The sequence below is a fragment of the Epinephelus fuscoguttatus genome, linkage group LG15, assembly GCF_011397635.1.
Source record: "Epinephelus fuscoguttatus linkage group LG15, E.fuscoguttatus.final_Chr_v1".
Taxonomy (NCBI): Eukaryota; Metazoa; Chordata; class Actinopteri; order Perciformes; family Serranidae; genus Epinephelus; species Epinephelus fuscoguttatus.
This window is the reverse complement of record NC_064766.1, coordinates 29493591-29517572: the sequence shown is the minus strand read 5'-3', so window position 1 is coordinate 29517572 and position 23982 is coordinate 29493591. Positions and strand designations below refer to the sequence as shown.

The window sequence follows — 23982 nt, the reverse complement described above, 5'->3', positions numbered from 1 at the left end:
AAATCCATCAGCACACCTTAAGTTTCACTGTGACAAGTTTTTATATGACGTACACTTTTAGTAATGAGTGGATCTTCAAGTGTTTATACATATTGATTTCGACCGGGATGGCATATATTCCAGTCCTAACTTGAAGAAAAAAAGTGTCGTGGAGTGTTGTTCCTGTGGGCTCCGCCAACACTAAACCCCTGAGCTTGCCTTAGAAGGACTAAATGCACAAACCTGCTATTTTTAAATATCCCATGGAAAGAGACTCTCACTGCAGCCTGTTTTACTTTGTTCAGAAAATGTCGGAGTGCAGCCTCGTTCTGTGGACGATAAACAAGGTGCAGACTTCCATCTGTGTCACCGGTGATGTGGAAATACAGTGAGTGACGACAACTCTGCCCACTTTTAAGGGTACTGTTCGTGGTGGAAACCCTAGGGTCTAGGTACCATCTCTGAAGGGTTACTGTTGGTTCCAAAGGTACCATACTGAAAGTGTTTGGTGGAAACAGGGCTCTACCAACGTTGGGCTCACTTTAATAGTGAATTAAACTATTCCCCTTTTTTTTCTGCGGACCCCCTAGAATTCACTCAAGGACTCCAGACCTCTGGTTGAGAACCACTGTTTTAAAACGCTTCTCAAAACTCACTTTCACTGGAGGCATTTTTCTTAAACAATCTATTGCAACATTTCGACACTAGACGTTCATCACAAAAAAAAATCCATCTTAAGTCAGGAGTGGCTGTAAGTCTGCAATCCATCACATTCCCTAATGTGAAGCAGGACGGTAATAAACACTAAACATTAGTTCACTATGTGACAGCCTACAATACCTAATACATGGAGCTAGAAAAGTAGTGACAGTAATAAACGCACCTCAAAATGTTTACATAAAATAAGTCGATTCCTATAAATTAAATGCTTAAAACCCTGCAGGCTAAACTGTTTTCTCAGAAACATACATTTCAAATTACTGCAGCATACATTTGTAGATGAACCTGTAGGGATACATTTACACAGCAAGTAAAAATGAATGAATAAATAGATACCTCTATAGAAAATACAGCTTCAAAAAATGCCAGTGGGCAAATGTATTGTGTACATGACAATAATTAAATTAACCTCGACCTTATTAAAACATTCATTAAATTAAGTAGGTCCCCATAAAAAGATCCTACAGGCTACTTTTAATTTATTACATTTATTTTTTTTTTAAATATTCTTTTATGATGCTAGTAGTAGTATTCTTAATCTGCCTATTTACATTTTTTACAGTTTAATTCTGTGAAGAACTGGGTTAAAATACGTGCTGTATAAATTAAGTGTATTAACGTCAAACTTTTGATATAACAATGGAAATTATGTTGTCACTGTCAGTCACATCTGATCAAACATGACTGTGTGGGAGCAGAGTTTTGTTTTTAAGTGTTAAATTATAATTAATTTATGACTAAGGATGTTTTTTGTCTAACTTTAGCTGTAATTGTTGCTTATTAAGTCGGAAATATTAATGTCACAGAGAAATTACCGAGACTGAAAACCAATCCATTTTAACCTGACCTAATTTTTCAGGTGATTTAAAGTCATAGTGGGATAAAAAAAAAAAAAAGTGGCGGTCGTACTAATCACAATACTATGTCACAATACACAGTACACCCACTGACCCATTAATCTCAAAAACCCTTGTATTTTGGTGCAGTTTTTATATAATCTCTCTTCTTTTGTGTGCTCGAAAATGGCAGACTTTTTTAGAGACATCTGATGGCGTCGCAGGAGCTCAGGCTGCACAGCAATTTAAACCAGTAATACCATCAGAGTAATCATCTCTTTGTCCCTCCCATCACATAAAACCTGCGACTTCACAGCAGCTGTCACAGCAACACGAGTGGCGCCGAGGTACGAGGGACATTTTCGGCTTCTAATCCCTGTTTCCTTTTCACAAGTCTCCACAGTTCTGTCCCAGCAGGTGGATTTTATTCCTTTTGAAGAAGTCATTTTTTCTGACAGGTCAAGCTTATTTGCGTAACATTTCACAGTGGATTGCCTCGCAAACTTTACACGAGTCGCTCGACTAAGCTACTTAACTTTGTTTACATGCACACACACACAAATAATGACTCATCTGTGCTTTGTTGCATGTGCACATCTGAAAAACAACCACTGCTCTCAGGCACATAAATAATACTACTTAGCTGTTTTGTCCATGCACCAGCATGCACAGACTAATGACTGTGTTTTGCACACACACTTACCTCCGGGCATGACTTTAACGTGGACGGGATCTGAGAAGGGTCCGTCTCCTACAGAGGTGAAGGCGAGCACCTGGATGGTGTAGGTCTCCGAGGTCACCAGGTTCTGAATGGTGGTGATCACGCTGTCCTGGACGTTGTGGATCTGCCACTCATTCATTGGCCGGGACGGGTCCATGGTGTAGTACACGCGGTAGCCTTTCACCTGCAACAGAGGAGCAAAGAGAAATAGTCCTGAGACTGAGGCCTTGCTGACTTCAAGCTGTGATGAGTTCACTGTCACAATCTAGAGTTTGTGAGGGTGCAAGACTGAAAGCTAAAAGCTGCTGATAGACAGGCCTCACGTCTGTTTCACACATTGCCTTAAAAACATACGAACAGCTACAATCATGCACAAGGTCTGTCCTTGCAGATAACAAGATATATAGGGTTTTTTTGTGAGTGAACAAAATTATATTTATACAAGATATATAGGGTTTTTTTGTGAGTGAACAAAATTATATTTATACATTTCTATACAGCGCATCGGCTACACACATTCAAATACAGAAAGGTTTGCAAATAAGGACTGGACCATGACCTCTTTTGTTGTTTAAAATGATGCATTTCATTAATGCAGCCTACCCAATATATATATATACATATATATATGACGAGATAAGATAAAACCTTACTGATCCCACACTGGGGAACTTCACGTCACAGCAGCTCAAATAGCACAGATAGGAAAGCAGGTTGAATGGCAATAGAATACTGATAGAATAAAGATAAAACACAAAAAGATATATATCAGAATTAGACAAACATAAAATATAAAGTACTAAATTTAGACACAACTGTACATGTAAGAACAATTCTTACAGGCAGATACCATAAAATACTAAAAAGAATATTAGTAGCAGAATATATATGTATATATGTATATACATACACACACACACACATATATATATATATACATATACATATATACACACACACATATATATATATATATATATATATATATATGTATATACATACACACACACACATATACATATATATACATATATATATATATACATATACATATATATAAAGGGATATATTTCCAGTGTTTAATACCCTGGACAAAGATGCTTTAACACAATGTTGTGTCCAATATTACACTTGTAAAGGTTAACTAAACATCCCCTGTTTTTCAAGCAGCTCGACGCACTCTGTTGGTAACTCAATTCACATCGATCAGTAAATGAAATAACTTTGGTCATGCCGAGAGAATCATGGCCATTCAAAAGACGCCTTTCTTTGCTCTTTTCTGCTCACAGAGGTTTGTTTCTGCTCACCATCCAAAATGTTACTGCTGCATCACTTCCTGATTTCCCAAACGGGTGGGCCGAGGGTCATAATTACAGAAATTACAAATATTTCTGTATCATGATGAAGTAAAGTATTATTTCTGGCGTTTTAACACTAACTTTTTTTACGCATTTATAATGAATTAATTTTGTGTTTTTAGTCGACAGTTGGAAAACTACAACGTCACGTCTGTATTGCAATGAATTGTGAATAACTGGTAATAGATAAATGGGTATACAGAAATGTTTCTAAATAAGAATCAGACTTTGACTAAATAAATTGGGTTTCAGTTAATTTAGAAGTGTTTTTTATGTACAAGTTCAGGCTACTGAGATCATCAAAATGCATGTCATTATTGCAGCCTGCCCTGTAAAAGCTTTTCAGCGTAATGCCAAACACAACTTTACATCTGTACTACAATGAATTGTGGGTAATAAATCAGTGGAGCCTGGTGAAGTCTGCACCCTGAGCAAACTCTCTGGAAGTCTGCAGTAAGTCCGCCTGAGGCCATTGGTGGACTGGATGAATTGTGGACTTGGACAGCCCTCAGTACTCGCAGACTTCCCGAGAACGTGCCCAAAAGTCTGCGACCCTGCAGTCAGATATTTGAATTCAGCCAAAGACAGAACGCGAGATGGAGAGAACGGTTTCTAGCCTGAGAATTTAAGGTCATCAGTGACTGTATTAAGTGATCTTCCACCCATGGTAATCCATAATACCATCTTTCATACACAACTAGAGTTTATCACAGCTGAGGTCGTCGCCTATGAATTATTTTCCGTTCTAGTCCAGATGGTCCCGCGGATTTGTCAGTTCAGTGTTTGTTGTTAGAGGTCACTGTCACAAGGTGATGTCCTCACATCTGGGGCTGTTGTGCAGTTGACCCTGATAAACAAATCTCACTCCAATGTCGACAACACCAGCTCCAGAACAAGCCCTCACATTGTAGTGCGTACCATATAATCACTATACCTCCCTTAACCCTCCTATGGGATTTGTTTATGGGCATTTTAGAGTATATGTAATCCTGCTGCCATGTCATCGCCTCTTCCCTCCACCTCTACCACCTCTCCTATTATTATTACTCTTTAATATCTATAATCCCTATCCTAAATCCAGTCTTGCACTTGTATGAACCAACTATACAGTTAGGTAGGCTAGAAAGGGAAAAAGGCCTCGAGAGGGAGCGCTCTTATTTTAGAGCGGACAGCCCAATTACCTTTTCTTTCTTTAGAGGGTGGGGAAGGTAGCAGGGGAGTTGGAGGAGGAAAATCTCTGGCAAGACACAATCCCTGTAAAGGACATGAACCTGCACACTGGAAAAATGCTCCCAGTGGTGAATTTTATTAAGGCTTTATTGTTTTAACCCCACGTGAGCCATTGTGTGATTCTGAAATGCTGTCGGTCCGACACAAGTGAGGGTAAATGTCACTCAGTTTTAAAATACTAGAGTGTCTAGTGTGTAATCAATCAATCACAAAGGGCAATCAGTGGTGCAGCAGGAAAACAGAAAACACAAAACTAATGAAAATATGTTAAAACAATGAGCAAAAAGTAAAATTATCAGAAAAATTCTGAGTAAAAAATTGGGAGCTTGATGGGTACGGGCACTGACTGTTACATGTCTCCTAATGGCATATGTTTGAGCTCTAACTAATGTGACAAAATCTGAAAATCTGGATGTAAAGACTGGAAGCTCGCACACCTCTCCAATCTTTATTATATAGAAACCTTTTTTTTATCCCACCTGTCCGTTGGGTTCCTCCGGCTCCTCCCAGCGGACCATCACCGTGTTCTGAGATATAATGTGGGCCTGGACGTTACGAGGAGGACTAGCCGGAGCCTGCTCCCCTGTGCGGGCCTCCACGCGTGTAGAAGGGGGCCCCTGGCCGATGCTGTTGAAAGCCGACACTCTGATTTCATACTCAGTGTTGGGGTACAGTCCCCCGATGCTGTAGCGGGTGGTGGTGATGCTGTCCACCGTCTCATACTTGCTGTCTGGGCCTTTGGCTCGGTACTGGATGATGTAGTAGGAGACAGGGTCTGGGTTGCCCGAGTCCCAGGTGATGGTCACACTGGTGGCAGTGGTCTCTGTGACTATGGGTGTGCCAGGAGGCTTTGGCAAAGCTGGGGATTAAAGAGAGAGGAGATGAAGAGAATTATGTGACTTACTTTGTACTCTTTATTGGTTTCTGGGTTACATTCATACTGCACATTTAATATATTGTTTTGTTTATTTGTACACATCACAGTGACATCTCCTAATACTACTCTGTAGATACTACATATATACTTAGTGCACTTAGTGCATATAGATATCCCTAACCCTAACTGTATATATGTACTTTGCACTAGTGCACTATTAAGACGAAATTAACATCTCTGCATAGACCCTACGCCGTAGCCTGATGTGCATCTCCCCAGAAATATAACTACATGTCGTGGTGACGCCGACCTCCTGTCTATTTTTGTAAGCTGAAACCATTTCCCTCAGTGGAAACAAAACTTGTATTTACTTTAATTTCACAGATAAGAAACAATAAATGAAGACAATACAGCCTCCACATAAATAACATTTTGAGTCTTGTGTGATTTATGCTGGCTTCATATGAGCAGAGGAAATCTCAGCTCGTCGCTAGGCTAATTTATATAATGTAAAACGCCGTAGGCGTATGCTAATAACGTTAGCATGTTATATTTGTTTGGAAAACATGTTTAGTATAAGACAGTTAGTTTGCTGGTGAACTTTGTGAGTTGTAATGGAGCAAAATTTTGTCACGTTACCTTTGTTAAATGTTGCTGTTGTCCCTGGTTTTATATGAGAAGAGGAAAAGTTCTCTAGCTGCTGGGCTAATTTATACAATGTAAATTGCCATAGGCTTGTGCTAATAACATTAGCATGTTGTATTTGTGGGGAAAATGTGTCCAGATAAACACAAGTGTTTGTCTGTGAATGCTGCGAGTTATAGTGAAGCTGATTTATGTACTTGTGTTTGAAATAGTCTCTATTGAGTGTGTTTTGAATCAACTTAACTTTACAGCACTTCACAGAAACCCCACTGCCTACCAGTGTTTTGGAGGTGTAACTGCAGAGTAACACAGGCACACCATGGCACAAGTCTAAATACTCACAACAACATAGGCCACGTGTGTAGGCTACGGGGTAGGGTCACCCACACAAGTATAAATCCCACTAAGGGTGCTTTAACACCTAACATGTTTAGTTAGGCTAAGTTTAACTCAGGTTCATTCTCCTGGTTAGTACAGTTAATTTGGGCTGGTGTGAAAAGGTGGGCCTCAGTCTGTTTCCAGGTTGTGTTGTTGTGTGTCGTGAAAGCATACAAACTACCACAGGACTTTATAACAGCAGATATGTGATTTTAGCACGATTTCAAAACCTAAACTACTAACAAAGCCGTCTGCTGATGAAGAAGACTGTCTGTGATCTGTTAACTGATCTGTATGAGACCATATCGACCTGTGTTATTTATGGTAGTCATTTGGCAACCATGGTAACATGTACTGTATGCATGCCAGCGCAGGTATTTTCCCTGATTAAAAAGCTGTTAAAACCGCCGTGCATCTGATTCTGTGTACTTTGTCAGTTCATTAAGTCCATTAAAAGCTGTGACAGCGATGCTACAATAATAAGCCTCAAATCATTACAGTACAAGATGCCTCCTTTATCGTCCTGTCTCTACCTGTTAGTCATTACTCATAACATGAGGTTGATTAACAGGCTAATAATACTATTAGGTCAATGCTCATAATCAGTAACTTCTTTGTGAGCTCTAAGCGAACATAAATATAAACATCAGAAGCATTAAAGTGCTGGATAAACTTCTGTCAGTTACCAGGATTCAATTTTCACACGTGGGTCCTGATGTTGCAGGATGGCAATCGCCAGAACTTTCCAATTTATGAGTTTCCTGTCAGTCTGTGTAAGTTCATGTTTGTCAGTGTGAATAGGAACTGGATCAGAACTAAATCCAACAAATGGACTGAGCTACAGGTGTGAAAACACCCTTGTACTCGTGCTCACTGTGTGCAATGACATTTAGTTATATCCAATCTAACTGAATTAGAATCTTGAGTACACACTATATTTACATTACAGTACTTTCATTAAGTAGCAGTGTTTGTCAGCATTAAATGGCCTTCCACACTGCCGTGTATTAATGATAAACTCACACTAATGAAGGTGCTTTAATCATATCTAATATGTTGAATTCTTTGTTAAAGTACGCAGCAAATCAGCTTAACAAATGTCAAATGTGACATTACCATAATGAAAACGTGGAGCATCCACTTCTCCCGACATGCACACATTTTGAAATATGGAGAAAACCCAAATCAAGCTAGTTCCATTCTTTAATGAGGCAGCAACTGAGACACTTCTGCCACACTGTTTTCTCTCTCCCAGAGCCCAAACGACTGACTTCGTCAGCACTAAGACACAACAAAGAATGTACTTTGTAAAGAAATCGCTGTGTTTTAACGTTCAGAACAAAATGCTCCAAACTGTGCTTTTATTGAAAGTGTTTTATTCTTCTGCATCATCTGCTGGTTTGGCAGTGCCACTGAGGCACAGACAGAGACTGTAACACTGGCCAGTAAACTGTTAGGGATAACTTTACCAAATGTGGAATGCATCTAAGGCTGGCATGATATCAGATTACTGCTACATGATTAGTGGTCAAAAGAGTTCATGCTAACGATATTACTGCAAAACCTATAGAAAGTTTGAGAAATAATAATAATAATGCTGTCAGTCAAATTCATTTTTAACTTTGTTCATTGAGCGTTTTTTTTTTCTCTTTTGGCAAATTAATTACACATTAAAAATATGTGTGTAGGTGGAGATAGAGTCTGTCACCATAACTGTACAAAAGCGTACAAAAAGAGCAATCACACTTAATGGATAGTAAAAAGACAACCAGATGGCACTGTGGGAGGGAAACAAAGTGAGAGCGGAAAGAAACGGAAACTATTTCAGCAACGGTGGATTAGTTACACAATATCATGTCATCGGTATATTATTAACATGATATCTAATTTTTAAATATCATGGTTACCGGTATGTTTTGTAACCTCTAAATGCATCTGCAGAGACAGAAAGATGAAGAAGGCAAACACTGCAGGTGACCTGAGGCACCTCCCTTAGCCTCCTTATTTAAACTGTTGCCAGGGCGACAACGCTGCCACCCTCTGTTTACTTAAAATAGATCCAAGCTTTCCTATGATCCTGAAGCCAATAACTTCTCAAACAAGTGGCAACCTCTGTGTCTGAAAAATGAAGCCAATGCAGAAATGCCAAAAACTGCAGTTCCTTGAACGGCCACTTGAGGCTCCTCTGAATGTGAGTCAATCCCCATAGACCCCCCATGTTAAACCAGAAATAAACATGTTTACAGCCTGGTACAAAAAATGGTTTGGTCTCTGTTGCTAATTTCCCCCTTCATGACTCAACTGTATAGTCTGTGAATTGTCATATAACTCACTTGTTTTACATTTTATTAAGGCTTTAAGTTACGCATAATTAAGGGCTAGCGACTGTGAGTGACAGGCTGTCTGCCGATAATATCTTCGGCTTCACAGTCAGATCCACCCCTCGATCCTCCACTGCGCCAGCCTCTCGCCCACATATGGTCCAAAAACCAAAAACTAATACCCCTTTTCCATTGTCACTCTTGGCCGCACGAGTAAAGCCATATTGCACCGATTTGAGGTTCCATTGTCAGTTTAGACACCCCATGCCACGGCAAGCCACACCAGATTGACCTTATCTGGAGTAGGTCCAAAAGCCGGGCCGCCCACCCTTTAAGCAGGTAGCGGTGATGCCTCGCCGAATGCAGCCAACTCCTGACGACCGACCTCCTCCACTCGAAACAAGTGTGTGTGTTGGGACACTCAAGAAAGGAGTGTTTAAAAATCTCTGTGTTCAGCTCTCAGTACTTTTGTAGCTTCTAACTGAATCTCTGCGGTTCAGAGTTTAGTTTCTCTCCTGTTTTTACTTTAGATATCTGCTAATTTACTGTTTCATGTTCGCTATCCGCCATATTAAAAGTTGTGTGAAGTTGCTGCTCAAAAACTCAACATGTCGTTGTTTTGCTGCTTCACAATAAAAATGTATACATAACAAATTAACGGGTTTCATTGTGAAGAATTATTACTGAACTGGCGGAACTTTGTTGGCAGCTTCTCTTCAATAAAGGCAAGTCTAAGATGGCGACCGCTGTAATGCGGAACTCAAGGCTTCCAAATGGGAGTCCACATATCAATAGATGACTATCTATCTATCTATCTATCTATCTACATATCTACATATCTATCTTCCTATCTACCTATGTACCTACCTATGTACCTATCTATCTATCTATCTATCTATCTATCTATCTATCTATCTATCTATCTATCTATCTATCCACCTATCTATCCACCTATCTACCTATGTATCTATCTACCTACGTATGTATGTATGTATGTATGTATGTATGTATCTATCTATCTATCTATCTATCTATCTATCTATCTACCTACCTATCTTCCTATCTACATACAGTACAGGCCAAAAGTTTGGACACACCTTCTCATTCAATGTGTTTTCTTTATTTTCATGACTATTTACATTGTAGATTCTCACTGAAGGCATCAAAACTATGAATGAACACATGTGGAGTTATGTACTTAACAAAAAAAGGTGAAATAACTGAAAACATGTTTTATATTCTAGTTTCTTCAAAATAGCCACCCTTTGCTCTGATTACTGCTTTGCACACTCTTGGCATTCTCTCAATGAGCTTCAAGAGGTAGTCACCTGAAATGGTTTCCACTTCACAGGTGTGCCTTATCAGGGTTAATTAGTGGAATTTCTTGCTTTATCAATGGGGTTGGGACCATCAGTTGTGTTGTGCAGAAGTCAGGTTAATACACAGCCGACAGCCCTATTGGACAACTGTTAAATTATGGCAAGAACCAATCAGCTAATTAAAGAAAAACGAGTGGCCATCATTACTTTAAGAAATGAAGGTCAGTCAGTCCGGAAAATTGCAAAAACTTTAAATGTGTCCCCAAGTGGAGTCGCAAAAACCATCAAGCGCTACAACGAAACTGGCACACATGAGGACCGACCCAGGAAAGGAAGACCAAGAGTCACCTCTGCTTCTGAGGATAAGTTCATCCGAGTCACCAGCCTCAGAAATCGCAAGTTAACAGCAGCTCAGATCAGAGACCAGATGAATGCCACACAGAGTTCTAGCAGCAGACCCATCTCTAGAACAACTGTTAAGAGGAGACTGCGCGAATCAGGCCTTCATGGTCAAATAGCTGCTAGGAAACCACTGCTAAGGAGAGGCAACAAGCAGAAGAGATTTGTTTGGGCAAAGAAACACAAGGAATGGACATTAGACCAGTGGAAATCTGTGCTTTGGTCTGATGAGTCCAAATTTGAGATGTTTGGTTCCAACCACCGTGTCTTTGTGAGACGCAGAAAAGGTGAACGGATGGATTCCACATGCCTGGATCCCACTGTGAAGCATGGAGGAGGAGGTGTGATGGTGTGGGGGTGTTTTGCTGGTGACACTGTTGGGGATTTATTCAAAATTGAAGGCACACTGAACCAGCATGGCTACCACAGCATCCTGCAGCGACATGCCATCCCATCCGGTTTGCGTTTAGTTGGACGATCATTTATTTTTCAACAGGACAATGACCTCAAACACACCTCCAGGCTGTGTAAGGGCTATTTGACCAAGAAGGAGAGTGATGGAGCGCTGCGGCAGATGACCTGGGCTCCACAGTCACCGGACCTGAACCCAATCGAGATGGTTTGGGGTGAGCTGGACCGCAGAGTGAAGGCAAAGGGGCCAACAAGTGCTAAACACCTCTGGGAACTCCTTCAAGACTGTTGGAAAACCATTTCAGGTGACTACCTCTTGAAGCTCATCAAGAGAATGCCAAGAGTGTGCAAAGCAGTAATCAGAGCAAAGGGTGGCTATTTTGAAGAAACTAGAATATAAAACATGTTTTCAGTTATTTCACCTTTTTTTGTTAAGTACATAACTCCACATGTGTTCATTCATAGTTTTGATGCCTTCAGTGAGAATCTACAATGTAAATAGTCATGAAAATAAAGAAAACGCATTGAATGAGAAGGTGTGTCCAAACTTTTGGCCTGTACTGTATCTATCCTCCAATCCACCTATGTATCTATCTTCCTATCTACCTATGTATGTATGTATGTATGTATCTATCTATCTATCTATCCACCTATCTATCTTCCTATCTACCTATGTATGTATGTATGTATGTATGTATGTATGTATATATGTATCTATCTATCTATCTACCTATCTTCCTATCTACATATCTATCCTCCAATCCACCTATGTATCTATCTTCCTATCTACCTATGTATCTATCTTCCTATCTATCTATGTATGTATGTATGTATGTATGTATGTATGTATGTATGTATGTATCTATCTATCTATCTGTCTTTCTGTCTGTCTGTCTGTCTGTCTGTCTGTCTATCTACCTACCTAACTATCTATCTATCTAATGATTAATCATGTTATTCGAGCGTCTCTTACTCTTAACTAGGACCTGGGCAGTGGCCTCGATGATACCCAGGCTGCTCATGGCCACGCAGGTGTAGTTTGCAGACTCCCGGACACCGTTGAGCTCCAGCACGTTCCGTCCAATCGGCATTTCATCCTCCGGGGTCAGGTCCTCGCTTCCCAGCATCCACTTGACGTAGGGCATGGGCGACCCCACGGCCACGCAGGTGATGTTGACACTCCCTCCCGGCATGATCTCATGGTTGGAGGGGAGGATGGAGAAACGAGGGGGCACACGGCGCACTGGGAAAGGAGGAGAGTCGGGGTAGAAAGGAAGGGGGTGGGGGTGGGGATGGGGGGGTTTAGGGGTGAGGTGGGGGACGAGAAAAGTGGGGAAGGGAGTGAGGAGAAGAAAGGCGGAGAAAAAGAAGGAGAGAGGGGGGAGGGAGGGGAGGGAGTGAGGGGGAGAGAATCAGAGAGAAAGAGGGAGAGGAGGAGCCAGGCAGAAAGCCAGATCGAGATTGAGAGAGAAAGAGTGAAAGATAAAAAGAAAGAAAAAGAGAGAGGAAAGAGAGGAGAGGTAACAGGAAGGGGGAGAATGAACTTCAGGGTTTTTACAGAAAATTACAAAAGGGATATTTCAAGTTTAGTCCCAATTACTTTATGGTACTGATGATTCCAACAAAAAGACACAAATCTTGTGTTGAGCTCAACCATTCAGTGAGCTGCCTACTCAAAATAATATAGTGACAAACTCTTGAGTATCATTTCAACCAGGACATGACACCTATAGTCAGTTTCTCTTCTTTAAAACAAATTTTTACTAATTATCATGCATTTAAGCCAAAAAATATGTCTTTCAGATTCAGGTTTTGGATTATATCTGTATTATTTTTACACATCCACCTCCAAACAGTGACTAAACTTCACCAGAAACTTCAGGGAGAAACTTTACTTCATTGAGATTTCTGTGCCTGGAGGTACTCCGGCATTAGCTTGGCTCTTTTTAGAGAGTGTATGCATCACGGGGGCCGATCAATAGGCCCCCGCCAGCTATTTGTGTCCCCATAAGAAGAACAAGTAAAGTGGCAAGTTATATCCAATACCGCATCTGTCGAAGGTCGGTTGACTATGTATTAGGGAGAGATGCATCGAGAGACTGAACTCATAGGTCACTTGCATGCCTGGGCTACTCAAGAGGGATAAAATGGTGGAGAAACACAAAGAAGAGAACGAAGAACTGAAGAGACGGAGACAGAGAGAAGCGAGACAAAGAGCAGAGACACTGGAGAGAGACAGATAGAAGGAGAGGAGGAGTCAGGACAGAGAGAGGAAGAGAGAGAAAGAGAGAGAGAAAGAAAGAGGCAGCTCTGCTTCTCTTCCAGACAATGACAGGCAATGTAGCAAAGGACAGCCACATTGTACAACAAGATACTGTACAATACATAGGATTCATAACTGATACAGTGTGTAGTCAAAATGAATTGGAAATGTGGACAGGAGTGGATCGAGGGTTCTAATAGGGTGTTTTGTGGCAATTACAGAGTGATCATTGGACACATTAAGTAAAGAACACCAAGACAGCATGAAAGAGGCAGAACGGGAGAGAACGAGTGCGAGCAAAAAGAGAGATATGTGAGGTAGTATGTGCATGTTTATAAGTTAATAAACTTATGTACATGTGTCTGTCGCTCCTACACATCAGGGTGCAGACAGAATGCAGAAGAAGAAGAGATAAAAAAAGGGGGAGGGAAAGGAGGGGAAAAGACAGGGGAGTGGAGATAAAGAGAGGATTAGAAGAGGGTTTTTTAGGGGCAAGGAGGGAAAAAGGGGGAAGAAAAGAGGAGCGAGGAAGAAGAAAACACATGGATCTATTTTAAAACACGGCTATATACCAGGCCCATTCAGAAAGTAGGTGCTTCAAAAGTAAGAGAAAAAGAGACTAGTAGAGATTGGATGTTTGAGGGAACAGAAGAAGAAGAAGAAGAAGAAGAAGAAGAGGATACCCCAGGGTCACAACACAGGAAACAGAGAGAGACAGAGAGAGTAACGGACAAACATCTCTGCATGAAAGGAGAGAATGAAAGGGAAGGCAAACAGAGAGCAGAAACATTGTCGAGAAAATAAACTCTGAGAAGCTTATATGTATAATAAAACATGACTGTGAGAAGCAACAAATGCAAAAAGACTACAAATGAAAATAGATTTAAATTAAAAAGTTACTGTAAAACCCTGCAGTAGCAAAACAATGGAGAGGCGAAGTCCCTCCCCTTCCAGTGGATTGCTATAGGACCTTATATCAGACAAAATACGTACAGTAGTCGATGGTAGTAGTAGTTTTTTAATCATGTTTGAATTGTGCCATGAAACACATAGATGATGCAACCTAAAAGGTAATTGTGCAAGACAAGAAAGTCGCACACAAGCTGCGTCCATCACGTCATAACCTTGTCTCTTGCTGAAGCTATGATGCCCGTGCATTCCCACATGAGCACCGGGTCTTGCTCGTTCTTTCGCCTCCCAGCTGATGAAAAGACCAGGAGTCGCTGGATGAAACATGACGTAAGATAACACTACATTTATGTGTGGATCACAGCTGAGTTACGTGTCTATCTAGCTGGTGCTGGTGACGTACAAAGGCAGATTATGAAACAATGGGCCCCTGGGCACAGACATGCAAAAGGCCCCACCACCTGTCCTACATAGCAGCACACAACTTTGTGCTGGGTTTGCCTTTTTTGTAGCTGTCAGAATCTTTTTGTAGTTTAGTGTCACACTTTTTAGTTCCTTTGTGTGTTCTTGAAGTTGTGTTGTGTTTCTTTGTAACTGTTTTGTGTCTCTTTGAAGCCATTTTGTGTCTCTTTGAGGTCTTTCTGTAGTTCCCTTGCCTCTCTTTGTTGTTCTTTTTTGTCTTCTTTAAGGTAAATTTGTGTCTTTTTGTGGTGGTTTTGTGTCTCTTTGAAATAAGTTTGTGTCTCTTTGAGGTATATTTGTCTTTTTAGGTTTTTGTGTGTCTCTTTGTATTTGTTCTATGTCTCCTTGTAGTTCCTTTACATGCCTTTGTCGTTGTTTTGTGCCTCTTTGAAGGTCAATTTGTGTCTCTCTGAGGAATATTTATGTCTTTTTTTGATCATTTTGTGTCTTTTTAAGGTATATTTGTCTTTTTAGGTCATTGCATGTTTCTATGTATTTGTTCTGTCTTTTATAGTTCCTATGCATCTCTTTGTTGCTGTTTTGTGTCTTTTTTAAGCTAGATTTGTGTCTCTTTGAGGTATATTTGTGTCTTTCTGTGGTCATTTTGTGCCTCTTTGAAGCCATTTTGTGTCTCTTTGTAGGTCCTTTGCATATCTTTGTGGTCATTTTGTGTCCCCTGTATTCGTTTTGTGTCTCTTTGCAGTTATTTGTGTTTCTCTATAGGCATTTTGTGTCTCTTTGAGGTATATTTATGGTCTTCTTATAGTCCTATGGATCTCTTTGTGGTCATTTTGTGTCTCTTTGTAGTTCCCTTGCATCTCTTTGTTGTTGTTGTGGGTCTTTTTTAAGGTAAACTTGTGTTTATTAGGATTATATTTGCATCTTTTTGGGATGTTTTGTTTCTCTTTGTAGTTGTTTTGTGTTTCTTTGTAGTCATTCTGTGCCTCTTTAAGGTCATTTTGTGTCTCTCTGAGGTATATTTGTCTTTTTAGGTTGTTGCGTGCCTCTCTATATTTGTTCTGTGTCTCCTTGTAGTTCCTTTGCATGCCTTGTTGTTGTTGCTCTTTGGAGGTCAATTTGTGTCTCTGTGAGGTATACCTGTGTCTCTTTGTAGTCATTTTGTGTCTTTTGTTGTTCCTGTGCACCTATTTGTGGTCATTTTGCATCTCTTTGTATTTGTCTTTTTTAAGGTAAATTGTCTCTAAGGGGTATATTTGTGTCTTTCTGTAGCCATTTTGTGTCTCTTTGAAGTAAATTTGCCTTTTAGGTCATTGTGTGTCTTTGTATTTGTTCTGTTCTCCTTGTAGTTCCCATGTATCTCTTTGTGGTCATTTTGAGTCTCTTTGTTGTTGTTTCTTCAGGTATATTTGTGTCTCTTAGGGGTCTCTTTGCGTCTTTTGGGATGTTTTGTTTCTCTTTGTATAGTTGTTTTGTGTTTCTTTGTAGTCATTTTATGTCTCTTTGCTCTGTGTCTCCTTTTGCATGTCTTTGTTGTTGTTTTGTGTCTCTTTGAAAGTCAAATTGTGTCTCTATGAGGAATATTTATTGACTTTTCGTAGTTCTATGGATCTGTTTGTATTCATTTTGTGTTTCATTGTAGTTCCCTTGCATCTCTTTGTTGTTGTCTTTTTTTTTTAGCTAAATTTGTGCCTCACTGTGCATCTTTGTGTGGTCACTTTGAGCCTCTTCCTGGTTGGTAGAACTGGAGTAACATTTTGCTGGTGGAGGCCAGAGGGGCCCCTGATACTTTGGGCCCCTGGGCCTGTGCCCAGTTGGCTGGTTCAGTAATCCATCCATGGTGACATGTATCATGTGAGACAAGACATATAGTTCACATAGTTTTTCAAACAAAACTAATGCTAATAAGACAAACCTATGATAAACTCTCTTGACATGCAAAATTACCTTTTACACTGATAAACATCATATCATTACATCATAGCACAGTTTAAACAGAACCGCCTCTGATTACTGCACATATTTTCTCCTAAATAAGGGCATATTGGAGACACCAGAATTGGAAGGACTTCGCCTCTCTTTGAGTTTTCCTTTGATCACTTGGAAATCCAGCAGTAATTCTAATATATGTAATATAATATAATAAATAAATAAATAAATAAATAAATAAATAAATAAAATGAATAAAAATAAATAAACAAAAAATATGGGTAAATTTGCTGCATAACCTCCACTCCTTAATGTGTACCCTCATTACTTGGAATCTTCATGGGCCACATCCCCCTACTCAAAGAATCTAGAGACAATTGGATAGAAGTTAACATTTTTGCATGATTTCAACAAATTGAAAAAAAAAAGAAAAATAAAAGTTGCCGTGACGTCACTATCATTTCATGAATAACACATAAAGTGTAAAGCATTTGGAAAATAAAGAATCGGAAGATACCCAGAATTGGATACAGAAGTTGAAGACAAGAAAGAGACAAAGAGACAAAAACAGGTAGATCTGTTAGAAAACAGACATGATTAGGCAGGCATCTCCTCATTAGAGCATGCTGGAGACAAACAGACAGACAGACAGACAGACTGCATCCATGACAGCTCCATGCACAAGACAGACACAGCAGGTGCAATGCAGCATGACAACACTATCACTTTCACTCAGTCAGTAATTTTAAACCGATTAATATGGCAAAAAATAGACAATTAATTAAGCATATGGATTAGTCTGGTAATATGAGCAACAACGGGATGAAGGTGAAGACTCAAGATGATCGTTCAGTAATCTGAAACATGAACTCAGCAGTATTTCTAAAGAAAAAGAGAGACAAAAGACCGGAGAATCCACTGCAGAGACGCAGCCGAGCACTTTACAATAAAGTGAGCTCATAACAAGGGATAATCCTTCACATGCTCACAGAGCCTCTAGCTTTAAGTTAATCGAGCCGGGCCGCATGATTCCCCTCCAGTTTCTATACAGTTTGTGAGAGCCAGGAGCTTCAATCTTTATTAGCGGGGGCTATCATTAGTCCTGTCCTCTGCAGGGAGTCTGGAGGCTACAGGCTGAGGAGACCTTGGCACAGCCATAAGGATTATGGCTGTATCTCCGCACTGCTATGTACCCGTTCAGCACCGTCACTGAGCTGACATTTACGCAGCACCATCCAGTCCGTCTCAAGGACACCGCTTTCATTATTCACTGTAATAAGAGGGAATCATTAATATCCCCTCGATATCTAAAAATGTGAATAGATATGATTAATTTCAAATGTCAGTCAGTAGAGGCGTATCAGAGTGTTTGGTGAAGATAGCAACAGCCAGAGATACAGCACGGGCTGTGTTACAGTACAGCTGGCACATTGCTATACCTGTATATAAACTGTTTACTGTTAGTCTGAGTCCTGATGACACACCACATGGAAAAATACTGAATTAGAAGTACAAGTCCTCCACTGACAGTCACGTGTATATAAAAATACATAAACATTTTTTGAGGAATGAACTGAAAGGGCGACACCGCCTAATTTAAGAATTCAAATATGTTATTTCCAAGGCCTGGGAAAGTTCAGTCGAAATTAGCGAACATGAGCCAGAAACCAGAGCAGGAAGTCTCAAACTTGTGACGTCATCGGGTATAAATCTGAAGCTGCTCCACAGATAACGAATGGGAAAATTGATTTTCTTTTCTTTTTTTATACTCATTTGAGCTTTATTCTATTGTAGTGTTCTCAGGTCTTAAACAGAAAATGTGCCCATATACTCTCCAGGGGCGTAAATAAGGATGGGGATGAGGGGGTCATGGAGAGAGTGGGCCCTTCAACTACATGTTGGGAAGAAAATGGGCCCTCGTAAGTAATTTAGATTGCCACCTTAGAAATATGCCTGTGTTAAAAGCAAAACTCACATTTAATTCAAAATGGCGCCATGTGCTTTATTTGCTTTATATCTCTCTTTCTTTTTTGTTGTTGTAAATGAGCCAGTAGCAATCTATAACACAATATGTTATAGAAAACATTCAAATAAATGAATAATTCAAATTTTCTTTGGTATTTTTGTCCTGTACATATATGTGATGATGATTTTTGGGTGATGTGTATGTTGGTGTTATCTAAAGTCAAGTCTCTATTTGATCATGTGACGATAAGATTAAACGGTAGCTAGTTTAGGTGCATAATGAGTAACCTCCCGGCCTTAGGGCCCGTTATAATATCGTGCACTGGGGCCTTCTGTAACAACCTTACACCACTGGTGCTCTCAGTGTCACTATAATCATCCTGAATGGACTGCAAGTGACTCATGGACATGTCAAGTTTGTGAAAAACACACTTTATTTTAAGTACAGTGAATTTCCAGCACAGACGGACTCCGGGGTTTTTTCTGACCTAATTGTATTGCAGAGTTTTACACAGCGGCGACCGGATCTTTGCTCTCAAACCACAAAAAAATGTGATGGCGCAACAGTCTCCTTCAGTACATTATTCTATGCTTTCTTTTGATTTTCACATTGGCTAGTCATCCTGTTTAATTTGTCTTCTGATTAAATCGGAACCGTTGAAACAAGTTGTAGGAAGCCTCTGCATAACTGGTTGCTGGCAGACACTCTGTGCTGCAATAAAATGGTTAATCAGCAGTGCCATGCACTGTAGAGCCGACGCGCTGCTGGTTCTGCCGGCCTGAATAGAACATAATGTCTATAGCCTTACTGTTGTGTAGGAGCCTTTATAGACTGAGCTGAGTAGTGATGCGCGGGTCGACCCGCAACCTGCGGCACCCGCAAATGGACCTGCAGGTCAGGCAGCAGTGATCGTCTGTTAAATCGGTCTGTAAATGATATTTTGACATTATTATTATAATCTATTAATCTATAATCTATTACTGTCATGGCATCCGAAGGTACTGATGCATTGAGCAGGTGACAGTCTACGGTCGTTTTCAAAACACACTTGTGTCACACACCAAAAGAAACTTGTTGAAACTTTCAACAATAATTTATTGTACAAAACGGGGGAAACAAACGTTGACAAAAACGGTTCCATAATTCATATTAAATTCAAAAGATTACAAAAAAACAGCTACAAGTTAGAGGGAATAGTGATAAAGTGGTAAAACTTGGCATTGATCCACAGCCTCAGACGGATGCGCTCAAGCGTGCCGTGCGCACAAGCTCCGTTGGTAGGCTATACTGTATTTTCACATTTTTAAGAATGCAATTTAAAAGTTTTGATTTTTATTGATAACCTACATTTACCAACAACAAAAAGACTGCATTTAGCACCAAAAAATATGTTAAAAAAACAAAACAAAACAAAACAAAAAAAACCGAATATCGAATACCAAATTTTCATAACGAATACCTACCCATAGAAACGAATATTCGAATATCCGAAAATCCGAATATTTGGGTACAGCCCTAGACTTTATGCCCTATGACATAACATATTGAGTTTTAGCACTCTAGTTTTTGGAATTGGGAGGGAGTTGTTCATGTTTCTGCACATTCTAGACCTTAGAAATAACATGTATGAATTTTGAAAATAAGGGTGGTTCCACTTTAAAGCGACAGTCATTTTTGCTGAACTCTGGCCACAGGTGCCAGTTGCAGGCTAATACTAAATGCTAAAATAAAGTCTATCAGGAGAAACAATGATCATAAAATCAGTGAACTGACTCAGTAATGTCAGCAATGTCTAGCTAACGTGTGCTAAAGCTAACAAGCATTAGCCGCCATAAGCTGGTGGTCATACCAGACCAAGTAAGGCTGTAGCAGTGAAACACCTCAGAGTATTGTATTAAGCAAGGATGGATTTTCTTGCTTATTAATAAAAGATAAAATCTGACAGAGAAAGAATGTGATTGTTTTTCTTGCAAACGTTAAATAGTATCAAAAGTAAAAGCACTCAAAAGCAGAAAGTGAATGTTATACAAATAATTTCTGAATATTTGAAACAGTTTAAATACTCATTTCCTGTAGTATCGATACAACGGTACAAGCTGCACTTTCTCCCCCTTGCTTTTTGATAATGTTACGACAGTCATTTTGCTTTTCTCTGTTACTGACAAAGAAAAGACAAGTCGCTGTTTTCATGTTTTAGCTTTGTTGTATTTATCTTTCAGCAAAAATTTTACAATGTGTGCCATCAGTGTAATTTTTTCCCTGTTGCATTGAAAATGGTGTCAATTATTGATAATTTTAGAAAGTTAGAAACGTCAGTATCGTGACAACACTATATATCATATTATTTTACAGTTAATACTGATGCATTAATGTGTATGTATCATTTTACTGTTTTAGTTGGCTGAGGTGGAGCTAATTCGAACTATTTTATTTCCTTCATGAAGTAGTTTTTCTCAAAAGCGTGTATGTGAGATCTTTTGAAAATGTTTCTTTTAAAAAATATCTGTCATGCATATTTCAAAAAATAATTAAACTATAATAAGTTTAATAAAAGTGCAAATGTAAGTTTGATTAACCAGATTTTATATTAAATATTCCGCAACTGCCGCAAAAAAAAAAAAAAATCACCTTCACATTTACGTTTGTTCACTGTGGTTTTCTACCAAAGCACTGGTCAAGGGTCCTTGGCTGAAAATACATTACAAAGGGGAGTATTATTGCAAAAAGCTTGAGTACCACAGGTCAAATCATGTTTTATGAGGTCATACTATTCTTTGTAAGTGAAATCTTAACTGGCAAAGTAACTAGTAGCTACAGCTGATAAATAAATGTAGTGGAATTAAATGTACAATATTTCCCTCCGCATTGCAGTACAGTTTAAGTACTTATCTCAAGTAAAGCACAAGTACCTCACATGTGTGCTTAGGTACTTGAGTAAATGTACTTAGTTACCACCACAGGTGACGTGATGGTTCTCTCACCATCTTGAGTTCATGGCATGAAAGCAGCCAAATAACTGATACTTCTCCTGCAAACCTGCACAGCACGAATACCATCAACACAGACGGGCACATACAAGCGTGACTGCAAGTGCAAGATTTCCACTCAGTGCAACAAGTGCAGAATTGGAGCAGATGTGATGACATGGGAGCCGCGACATAACATTACACATGATGTGATACAAAAGCAGAAGAAGAAAAAAAACAACAACAGAGAGACAGTAGCCAGACATGACAAGACAGCAAGTTCAATAATATCACAATGCGAGCATATCAATAGGCGTGAACACACACTGTGCCATGCTCTTGTGTCAGTCCGTCAGTCAACACACATGCAAGCGGTGCTCCTTTCTCTTTCTCTCTCACTCCTTCCATGCAAACATCGCCTCTTTTTAATCTTCCAATTCTTGGGTCTCCATGACAACAAGATCATACCATGCAGAAAACATTGATCGGGGAGTGAAGGCAATACCAAGGGTTCTGCACACAAGGCCTCACAATGCAGTCAATGCACTCTGCTGCGTAGGCAGACCACTTCATCATCGTAGCAGCTTTAGAGAAATCAACTCTCTTCATATTTTTTGGAGACAATATCATTTCACTTCAAATCTACTCCGGCGTCCTTTAAATGTTTTTTTTTTTTCCTTTTTTGTTTCTCTCTGTTTCAATAAGTGAAGCTTTCTGAAACAAAGGAGTAACAAAAGAAAAGAAAGAGCACACCAACCTTCTCGAAGCTCTGAGGGATGAGAGGGGGTTGATGCAGAACACAATGACGTGAGGGGGGGAGAGAGAGAACGGGGAAACACAGAGAGAATAAAAACGGCCAGCGCAAAGCCACTCGCTCCACTGCATCACACACGCTCACCAACACGCACTCTCCTCCGATATCCCAATTAACATAGAATCTAGAACTGAGAAATCTGAACATTGGTCGTGGTCTTTCAGCCATAAGCCAGATAGATACAGCAGCACCCACAGTCCAGAGGCTACAATCAGTTACACAGGGATCATGTGGGTGCAAAATGATGCCATTAATGTAAATATATTTAATTATATCCTGATTGTTTCCAAATTTCCAATCAAATCTGTGCATCTTTTGTGCAACATTGTCCTCTTAATCTGCCTCTTGTATAGAAGCCATATTAGTAGACAGATCAGTGATGCTTCCATGCAGTTAAACCAAGGTGTGTCCCCAACTCCATGTCCAATTTGACTCCGCTGCAGGGGCTCGCACCGAGGTTTAAGGTGGACTTGTTAAGGGTGGTTGTGAGAAATAGCAAACAACAGATTCAACATATATTGTAGACAATGGATGGGTTAGTAATACTTGTTTAAAAAGCACAGAAATGAAAAAAGACTTTGTCTGTACCAAGAGCACCTTAATCGTTTCTGTGTGTTGTCTCTCTGTGTGGGTGTGTGTTTGTGCGTGTGCATGTGCATTTCTGGGTTCCCGTCCTACCTCGCACATACAGGTTGGCAGGGGAGGAGTAGCGCACGCCTTGGGAGTTGGTGGCCACACACTCGTACTTCCCTTGGTCTGTTTCCTCGCTGTTCTCGATCTGCAGCGCTCCTGCAAGACAGGAAGTGACAGACAGACAGAAAGAGAGAGAGAAAGGAAGATGTTCAGTCGAGTTTGAAGAAAATGTTCCTGCCGCTATCAGCCTTCCTTTGCATCCTCTCCTTTTCATCCTGAGATGTTTCGCTGTTAGTCTGTTTCTGTTATATTCTGACCCTGGGGTATCCGCTCTTATATTGCTTCAACATATCCAATAAAGTCAGTTTTGTTTGGTATATCTGTGAGGCACAGTGTGAATGGGCCGCGCTCTCATATGCAGAGCCATGTATTTTCTCTCTGCACGCTCAGCAACACATTTGAAAATCAGAAAATTCCTTCCACAAAAAGTTTGGAAGTCAAAAACAAGTCTCAAAATGACTTTTTATAAACTTATATGACACTTAAAGGACCTTTTGTTGTACACCTCTTTACGAGCTCGTGATTCCCCTCCTCCACAAGGCTCACTGCCGCCGTGAAGAAAGCCTGTTTCTATCTCGGCAAGCTTTACCCCACGGCAACAACCCGACAATGCTCTTTAACTCCTCAACTTGTTTCTTTTACTTCCTCAATTTTTATCCTCCTACCCTGATCCCACTGTGATAAACAGTGACTCCCTAAACGTGCTATAATTACACACAGCACTCAGGTGTTCTTTTGTTCCACAGGGTGCTATTCTTATTTTTTTGTATTTTTGCTAACGGCCTTTTGAATTACCAGCAGAGACTTTTTTTATTTATTTATTTATTT

General features: G+C 40.0%; 1 protein-coding gene across 8 annotated transcripts in view; it reads right to left on the bottom strand.

Moving 5' to 3' along the window:
• LOC125901700 (receptor-type tyrosine-protein phosphatase S-like) overlaps positions 1-23982 on the bottom strand; it is a 106960-nt gene that overhangs the window by 31456 nt on the left and 51522 nt on the right. For 5 of the 8 annotated variants that reach the window (XM_049597544.1, XM_049597545.1, XM_049597548.1 and 2 more), the window contains exons 6-10: positions 23140-23250; positions 13814-13828; positions 12168-12437; positions 5324-5703; positions 2239-2440 (exon numbers count right to left, since the gene is read on the bottom strand). In XM_049597544.1, coding sequence (XP_049453501.1) covers positions 2239-2440; positions 5324-5703; positions 12168-12437; positions 13814-13828; positions 23140-23250 — 978 coding nt within the window. The remainder of the gene's footprint in view (positions 1-2238; positions 2441-5323; positions 5704-12167; positions 12438-13813; positions 13829-23139; positions 23251-23982) is intronic. The other 3 variants (XM_049597549.1, XM_049597550.1, XM_049597553.1) reach the window with 1 other exon arrangement.